This window comes from Garra rufa, unplaced genomic scaffold (assembly GCF_049309525.1).
Source record: "Garra rufa unplaced genomic scaffold, GarRuf1.0 hap1_unplaced_004, whole genome shotgun sequence".
NCBI lineage: Eukaryota > Metazoa > Chordata > Actinopteri > Cypriniformes > Cyprinidae > Garra > Garra rufa.
In genome coordinates this window covers 3,111,584-3,121,497 of record NW_027394279.1, presented here as the reverse complement: position 1 = coordinate 3,121,497, position 9,914 = coordinate 3,111,584, and the positions used below count along the sequence as shown (strand labels likewise).

At 38.2% G+C, this 9,914-nt stretch overlaps 1 protein-coding gene across 1 annotated transcript; it reads left to right on the top strand.

The window, feature by feature from the left end:
• The first annotated feature begins 929 nt into the window (after positions 1-929).
• LOC141312695 (interferon-induced very large GTPase 1-like) lies at positions 930-6,661 on the top strand. The gene is made up of 2 exons (XM_073832583.1): positions 930-1,035; positions 1,272-6,661. The coding sequence occupies exon 2, from the start codon at positions 1,347-1,349 to the stop codon at positions 6,057-6,059; it is 4,713 nt and encodes a 1,570-aa protein (XP_073688684.1). The 5' UTR covers positions 930-1,035; positions 1,272-1,346; the 3' UTR covers positions 6,060-6,661.
• The last annotated feature ends 3,253 nt before the right edge of the window (positions 6,662-9,914 follow it).

Sequence of the window (9,914 nt, the reverse complement as noted above, 5' to 3'; positions counted from 1 at the left end):
TAAGAAATTTCTGATATTAAATATCTGCTTCTTTTTATTTGTAAGGTATCGTTTTTATTATTATGTACTGATTTAAATTACTGGTGCGGTAGACGTAGCGGGTGCAGGTGCATTAGGCACAATCATCAAATACATTTCAACGCAAGCCGGCTCCACGGTCCTGACTGCATCATCACTGCCTTTATTGGGTGTTTTTAGTGAATATTTACATTCATTCACATGACTGGATGTGGTGGACTGCCATGATTTTGGCGAATGCAGGACACTAGTGAATAATGCGCATCAGAGGGGATTTAAAAAGTGGAAGTGTGTATACACCGTATACTTGCGTACACCCTCCACTACAGCACCGTTGCAAATTGCTGTGCCACTGGTCTTTCATGTTTCTAACATGCAGTCAAGTGTATATGACATAAAAATATATTTTGTTATATTGTGCAATCAGTGCTATCTGCTTGCAAACTTTAGCGATTTTTTTGCAAACGTTTATTTACAAAACAACACCATAAACACAAACACAAGATTGAAGGTAACATACATATAATGAAACATTGTCATCAAAATCCTTATTAAAGGCAAAAATTACTTATATTTACGAGTCTGCGTGCTCGAGTGAGCAGCCATGGAAATTTCTCTTAGCCCTTCGTTTGAAGTGAGGTCCTGAAAAATCTTCGTTTGGAGGGCTATCTGGCCCTTCCCCTCACCCCTACCCCTCCAACCAAAAGAGAAATGAGACACTCCTACCCCTTCACGTGAACGCGCCAAACGGAGGGGTAGGGCTAAGTGTAGGGGTAAGGGGTAGAATTGGGATTGAGCCTAAGTGGATTCACCAGTCGTGGATCAGTAGATAGGGCACTGATTTGGGAGTTGGCCACTTCTAGAGCTGTCTCATTGATCACTGGCTCTGAACTAATTGTAAAAACAAACAGGAAATGTTCTCATGTTCTTATGTTTGTTTGTTTTTTTAGGATTGCATAACTTTTTGACAGTTACAATGGAAACAACAAATTCTACCACATGGATGCCTCCAAAAATGTAACTACACATTTTTATTTGTATGATTATTGTGATCTGAAATCATTCACAATATAATTATTTACAAATATAAAAACAATAATAGTCATTGCGTGACAGAAAAGTTTAAAATAGAAATCCATTAAACCAACTCCAGTCTGTAATATGTAACAAGATTCAGATTAAAATGGTAGTATTATTAAGTATTATTAGTAACAAAGTCAAAGTGAAATTAAATGTGTATTTATTTATTTTAGGTAAAACAAAACAAGGACATTAAAACAGCAGGAGTCAGACCAGATCAACACCTACAACAATAAAAGCCTGAAAAAATGAATGATCTTTTTCACAAACTTCATGTTGAAGTCAGGCACCTCAATAACCTGAGGCCTGCTGATGTTCTTCAAATAACTGAACATTCATTACAGTCCCATGAATCTTGTGCTAAAGAGAAGCTGATTCAGACTTTCATACAAAAACTTCTGATGATGAACTACAGGGCAAGATACATTAATGTTTTAGAGACCAATAAACAGGAACACACACAACAAACAAGCCATGACTCATCTGGAGATGAGAGTGATTTTTTTGATGATGTCGAAAACATATCTCCATCAGACAAAGGAAAAAGTCAATCTGAACGAATTCATCCAATGGATATTCAGATGACCGTGTTTCATTGTGCTGATGGGTTTTTGAAGCAGCTGATGGTGACTAAACTGTCCCAGTGTCAGTACGCTCTGCCTCTGCTTGTTCCTCATCCAGTCACACGACAAATTGAGTTTCCTCTCTGGACATTCAGACAAATCAGCAAGAGCTGGAAGATCAGAAACACCAACAATGAGCTCATCAGTCAAACCCAGCCAATCTACAAGGCAGAAACTCCAATGCTGTTTTTCTTCAGGTTTGGCTCTGTATCTACATCCAAGTCTGAGCTGATGAACAGTCTGATCAATGAGAGACACAACACGTTCTTTCACAAGAACTGCCCAAACAGCAGCAAAACCAGAGTTCTGATGGATGGAGTGGTGGAGATCGCCTGGTTCTGCCCATCTGGAAAAGATACTGATAAATTCAGTGACTGTGTTGCGTTCTGTAATCTACATGGTGATGCAGGAGACCATGAGAAACAGCTGCAGATCCTCACTGAAATGGCCTCAGTCAATGTTGTTCTTTTACCACAGCTTCAGAGGAATAACAAAAGCTCAACAATACTTAAGAACCTGTACAGGAACAGAAAGTCACTCATTTGTCTTTTTGCTGAGGATGACTCTGATGCAACCAAGATGAAAAAAGGAAGATACAAGATTGGTTTGAAAGAAAAAAATCTGTCAGATGTATCTCAAGAACTCAGAAAAACCATAAATAATTGTCTCTTAGAATCATCTTCCCCTTTCAGACTTGAAGATGTCTCCAAACCCTCAGACATCAGAGTAGATGAGGAAGATGACAATAACTGCAAGACAGGAAGAGAAGCAGCACAGCAGATTATAAATTTACTGAAGAATAAAGGTCTTACAGACATCAAAGAAACATTTTTGCCCTGTCAGGGCAAACTATGGCATCAATGGTGTCAGATGAACAAAGAACTACATCGACTTCAAGCAGATGAGATAGAAATGGAAATAAGTAGAAAGAAAACTGAAATGAAGAACATCCGTGAGCAGCAGCATGAATCTGAAATCGGTGAGTTTATGAAGTTCTTTTTTAAGGAAATTAACTCACATGAACTTAAGAAGATGTTTTTTCTGAAATGGCTCAGAATCCTCCTGGATGAATATATCTCAGCTGATCTTTCTACTTTACATGTAAAGTATAATAAAAAATGGTCAACAGTCTTAAAACTGAAAGAAAACAATGAAAAATCTGAACAACTCAAAGATGAGTTGAACAAAGAAGAAACTGAACTTGAGACAATATCTAAAGAACTTCAAGCTGCATCCATTGGTTTGGAGCACATCATGAGGGAGATCGGTCAGATCTATGAATCATGTTCATCTGTGAAGAAGAACAAGAAAGACCTGCAGGTTCACTACTCTTCTCTCCCGAGTCTTGCAGCAGACATGATGATCTCTGGATTTCCACTGGAGCTAATGGATGGAGATGCTGCTCATGTCCCTGTGATCTGGATCTCTGCTGTTCTGGACAATCTCATCCAGAAACTGGGAGACCAGAGAGTCTTTGTTTTGTCAGTTTTAGGGATCCAAAGCTCTGGGAAATCCACCATGCTGAATGCCATGTTTGGACTCCAGTTTGCCGTCAGTGCTGGCAGGTGCACCAGAGGAGCTTTCATGCAGCTGGTGAGAGTGTCAGAGGAGATGAAAAAACAGATGAACATTGACTATATTCTGGTTGTTGATACTGAGGGTCTTCGAGCTCTAGAACTGGCTGGAAGATCAACAAGACATCATGACAATGAACTGGCCACATTTGTTGTTGGTCTTGGAAATATGACACTGATCAACATCTTAGGAGAAAACCCATCTGAGATGCAGGACATTCTTCAGATTGTTGTTCAGGCATTCATGAGGATGAAGAAGGTCAGACTGAATCCCAGCTGTGTGTTTGTGCATCAGAACGTTACAGACGTCACAGCTGGAGAGAAAAACATGGAGGGTAAGAGGCGATTGCAGGAGATATTGGATGAGATGACAAAACTTGCTGCTAAAGATGAAGTCTATGATGCAGTGTGTTTCAGTGATGTCATCAAATTTGATGTTCAAAATGATGTGAAGTATTTTGCTCAGCTCTGGGAAGGCAGCCCACCCATGGCACCACCAAACCCAGACTACTGCGATAATGTTCAAGATTTAAAGGAAACTATTATGTCTCATGCCTTACAATCAGATATGATGCTAACACATACAAAAGTTAGAATTAATGATCTCTGGGAGGCTTTACTGAATGAACGATTTGTCTTCAGCTTCAAAAATTCTCTGGAAATTTCAGCCTACAGGAAACTAGAGACTGAATATAGCAAATGGTCCTGGAGCCTTCGCAGTGCCATGATGGAAACTGAGAACAAACTACACAACAAAATAGAAAATGAAACAATTCATGAGGTTGAGGAATCTGATCTTCAAAATGAACAGAAAACATATCAAGAAGTCAAAAAGTCAATGTCTGAATTTTTTGAGAAAGACACAGATGCAAATATACTAATTCAATGGAAAACATCATTTGAAATTAAAATCAAAGATGTTCATGAAAACATAGTGAGAGAAACAAAGAGGAAATTAAACAGGATTCTTGAGCAGCGAGACCTGAAGAAAAAGATTGATGCTCAGAAGACAAATCATGAAAACTCTCTCTATGAAAAGAGCAAAGAACTTGCCTTAAAACTCAAAGACAAATCAAATAATGCAGAAACACTGAAGAAAGAGTTTGGTTTGTTTTGGGAACTGTATGTAAAGAAGATCATCAGAGATACTCATCCAATTAAAGACATTGACATAATAAGAGATTTGAAAACCCTCTTCAGCGACATCTATGAAAGTGCTCATGTAGGTCACTGGAATGATAGCAGGGACATTTTTACTGTTCTAGATTATTCTGAATATGTTATTTTCAGAAAGTCCACAAAAAGGGGGTTTACAAAAATGCTCCAAACAGTTAAAGAAGCATTGCTTCGTCCTCAAGCTTTTTCTCAGTCAGATGAAGCCGAAATAAGATCTTTAGTCACAGATGTTTTTCAGGAGACAGACAGAAAGATTCAGTCATTTAACATTTCAAAGATGGGCTACAACATCAGCTACATCCAGCAACTTACAGATTACATTAAAGCAAGAGTCACAGAACATGAGAAAGGACCAGTGAAATATGAGTTCAGGAAGGAATTCTTCATTGATTTGGTTCTTTCCGTCTGTAAGAGAGCAAACAAGAAAATCACTGATCAACACAGAATGTTCAGAGAAGCCAATGATCCTGTAATATATGTTGAAAAGAAGAGAGAAGAGTACTATAGTATTTTCCAGAAATACTGTGATGGAGCAAAATCAGCTGCCGTTTTTGGTGAGATCATCTGTCAGAAACTTAGAGAGCCCATTGAACAGAGTGTCTATAAAACAACTGCCAGAGATTTAGCAAATGAAATGAGATCAAACCATGACTCACTGAATGGAAACAGATCAAATCTGGAGAAGCACATCCTGAAGACACTGGCAGAAAGAGAGAATTTTAAGAAATTTGTGAGCTATATTCATAAACCCAGAGATCACTTTAAAAGTTTCATCAGAGATGAAGTCAGTCAGTACATCACTGATAAGTTCAGTGTCAGTGTTTTACCCAAGATGAATGAGAACATTAAACTCCTGCAGAAGAAGATCACGAGTGCGGCACATGAATCTACTGAACATGTTCAATTGAACAAAGGAGATGTCGGTCTGTGGTTGAAGAGTTTCACAAAGCAGCTCTCAGATGAGCTGATCTTTTCTGAAAAAGATCTCATTGGAGTGAAACAAGATGATATTGATGATTTCCTCCTCCTGGAAGATGTGATACGACAAGAACTTCCTGCTATAATATCTGGCATTACCAAGAGATTCAACACAAAGACATTTCCAGTAAATCTGGATTATAAATTCAGGCCAGATGAGCTTCTGATTGATCACCTCTGTCAGTGCTGTTGGGTTCTGTGTCCGTTCTGTAAAGCCATCTGCACCAACACCATAGAAAACCATGATAAAGATCACAGTGTTCCTTTCCATCGTGTAACTGGACTAAAGGGGATGAAATATCGGGATACAACAAACTTGTCTATTAGCATCTGCACATCAGCAGTAGCAAGCAATCGATCTTTTTATCCCAGACACTCTGATGATAAAGTGTTCTGGAGAGAATACAGAAAAGCAGGAGGAGTTTATGAAGACTGGAGCATCACCCCTGACGTTTCTGAACTACCCTACTGGAAGTGGTTTGTGTGCAGATTCCAGAAAGATCTAGAAAAATATTATGATAAAACATTTGAAGGAAGTGGTATGATACCAGATGACTGGAGAAAATTCTCAAAACAGCAAGCTATTGAGTGTTTGGATCAGTACATTTAACTGAACAAATAAAATACATTTTCTTTTGGAATTTGATTCACAGTTTCAGCAAATAATTTGTTCCTCAACTCCATGTTCAAAATAATTATGAGAAAATCATGTCTATGAAAACTATTAGGTGTTTTGACAGCAGTTTGATATTTCTTTGCCAATCAATCATGTTGTTACAGAGGAGGCTCCCATACCGCCTCCTCCGCACCACCAGAGGAACCTTCCTCTGAATATTGATTCAATGCCATTCAGACTTCATTTTCCTTGCTCCCTAATGCCTGGGACTGAACACACCCACACACACACACCTGCACCTCATTACTGACGCCATATAAGCCGCTCACACACAGAGCCTCTTTGTGAAGTCTAGATTTGCCACGGCTGTCACTACTGAGTGTTTTCCCTGTTATATTGGCTTACCGTTTTGACCCTGGACTGTTCACCGTTTCTGATTCCCCTCTGTGTGCCCCGACTTGGATTGTTTATTGGATTGTGTTTGATGGCCACCTGTCCCTCCTTTTTGTTTTTGTTTTGCCCCCGTGAATACTGTTTGTGGTGATTAACCCTGCATTGTTTGACTATGCTTCAATAAAGCTGCATATGAATCCTAACACTTTTGACTCATCATTACACGTGTCATCAGTGAAATTTTTAGTGCAAAGCTCATGTTTGCCAGAACTGTATACTAGTGATGGGAAAATGAAGCTTTTCGAAGCACCGAGGCTTTCCCCTCAACTGTATCGTAAAAAGCTTCATTACTCAAAGCTTTTCAACACGTTGCGCACTAATGACATCTTGTGGTCAAAGTTGGAAAAAGTTGCTTTCGCGTCCCAGATCTCAAAGCGATTTTGGACAGTTTCATCAAATACATCAATGTGTGCTACTAAGCCGTCAGAAAAAAATAAATAAATAAAAATAAAAATTTAATTTTACTTGAATTAATCTGTAAATAAACTTTTTTAAATAAAATAATACAAGTATAAGCATGGTTCATGTAGGCATGTTCAAAGTAAATTAAGAATACTGTTGACTAATATTATTATTAATTAGAAGTGCTTGCGAAGCAAGGATAACTACAAAATGAACATGCACAAAAACTACACATGTACATATTTATTCGTATTATGATTTATTCTTAACAAAAAGTGAATGACACTTGAAACCTGCACAAGGGGTTTGTGATTTGAATCAGAATATGAAGCAGTCACATGGTTGTGTGCGAAAACGAAGCTTGGGACGTCACAGGTCATGTGGTTATGGCAAAACGAATCAAGCTCCGGTACTGTGCTTCACTGTGAGATGTCTAGTTTTTTTTTTTAAATATCTGATGCTATTATAAATGATATATTAGAGGGATAGTTCATCATGATTTTGTCATCATTTTCTTGTTTGAGTTATTTTAAACAATGAGAGCACCTGCTCGGTTCAACAGAATAAAGTAAATATTGGTATATAACATTTACAGGCACAAAACATAGCTTTTGTACTGATGCTGAAACTTACAATTGAATGTACATTTAAAATGTATTGAAAACTTTACAGAAAATTTTGATGTATTTACAGCTAAAAAGGTTAAATGTTTCTAAATCTTTATTATCATAAATATATATTTATGAGTGCACTTTTATTATTTCATCAATAAACAATATAGATTTTTAGATTCCTTAACCTAGCCCCAAATTTCAAATATTATAAAAAACCTAAAACACTGAAAATATAGCATGTATGTGTAACACTTCCCAGTGTGCAATAAAGAATTCACAAAGGGTGGTTTCACATTTGAGGTGGTCTTTTATTCTGAAACATATGAATGAATCGTTTTAGTAGCGGCACTCGGTTAACACGCATTTACTTCTGTCGAATTCTCTCGAGATTCAGCATATGTATTAAACATTACATTTCAACAAACTGTAACTCAGCACAAATTAATTAAACAATATCTCTGCTATCTTCTAAATAAACAACATTTGTGTTATCATATGAACTCACGTTAAACATGTGCAAACTTATAAATCAACACATAACACGGTTAATTCAACAAATACTTGTTTTCCATACTATTCAAACGTATCGTGAAATATACACACAAACATTACAAACGTTAATCTCAAATTCTCTCAAGATTCAGCGAGAGCACAGTTCCATAACTCACCACGCCACTTCACTGCTACCTGCTGGTGTACTCTGAGACTGTGATTTTTTCTGAACCCACAATGGCTATTTAATATTAGAAACAGTGTGTATAGCTTATTTCTTTTTTTCTTATTTACATTTTTGAATGCAATACTTTTAACTATTGCGTTACATATGTATGTATGCATGCCCCCAGTGTCTAACCCTACATTTTAACATGAAATTTGTTTAAAATCCTTAAGAAATAACTTTTATTTTGCATTTTTGTCTACTGTCATATCCCATCTGTGATTTAAATACATTCATTTCAAAATAAATTCATAATGGTTTAGATATAATACATATTTTAATCGTGTTTCCAGGGATTTATTCAGTCCTGTTACCCTAACACATTCCCCCCTCTAAAAAACAGGGACAATTCCACAAGACATTTTTAACTTAATATTACAACATCTGAATCTTCTGAAGGCAATAAAATGACCGAAAGCATGTGGTCAATTTTTTTTTTTCTGTATATTTGGTGATATTGTAATGGTGGCTAGGAGCATCATTATAAACACTCAGTCTTGTTACCTAAATTAAATCTTAGTCCTGTTACTCATATACTCACATATCCTGTTTTTTGTTTGGCGCATGCTCTGTCTGCGACAACATAGTCCGTACCCTGTGCCCTTTCACATCTGTTTGTTTTCTCTTTTTTTTTTTTTTTTTGAGTTGGCGTTTGTGTGTTTTTGTGTGAGTTATGCCGAGTTCAGACTGCATGATTTTAGCCCCGATTTTTACTCGCCGACAGGTTTTGAGAAATCGCCGACAAATGATGTTTCTTAAAGCAAAGTTCGGGAGGAGCACGTCAGATACTTAGCCTAATTAACACAGCTGGAACTCACTCAAGCCAATCTACATCATGCATAAATACAGCCGACTCACCTCTACCCATTTGACGGATTATCAGCATTCGGTTTGCACCTTTTGCCATGACATCACAGATCTTTCCCAGGATTTACAGGATTCATCGCGGTCTCTGCTTGACCAGCCACACACGCTCTCACCAAAGCCCTTAAAATGTAATCTCGCCCCCACCGGCGTCACTTCCAAACTTCTTCCCCGGCATCCTCTTGTCATCCGGCCGGGCCAACAATTCCTCCGATCGGAAAGTGGATCGTTTTTAATGCCTGAGGCAAACGCTGATCAATTCCGACGCACCGTCCTCGCGGAGGATAAACAAAGTGAATCCGTACGATCTTAGTCATTCGTTTCCCTTCAATCAGCCAACCTCACTCTTAAATCCACTCCAGCAGGGCAGCCAATATTTCCAGCAAACTCGCAAAGCCCCGTACTCCCCTCGTTCGATACCACCACCGCCCAGCATTAGACCCGGCTCGTGCACTGGGTCTCACCGGCAGGCCTTCAACGAGCCCGGGCCGCGCCCCAGATCTCATCGCACCAAAGCCACTCACTGCCCGCTTTGGCTCAACCATTTAACGTGGCTCTCCCAGCCACAGCATCGAATGCAGCTCTCGTAGCAGACACTATAGCCTGAAGACGTCTCCGCTAGAGACACAGGTCATGTTGCAAATAAATTTTAGAAACAGTTGCAAAGGTAGGTCATTTTTTGCTAAAGGCTTTTAAACGATGTTGTGACATAAAATTATGTCAATGTAATTTTTGTACCTAGGATTGAAGAAACTCCGTAAAACACAACAAATTACTCAGTTTCTGAATTAATATTAT

Coding starts and splice junctions, on each gene's coding strand:
- LOC141312695 (XM_073832583.1), top strand. CDS start 1,347: ATGAATGATCTTTTTCACAAACTTCATGTTGAAGTCAGGCACCTCAAT.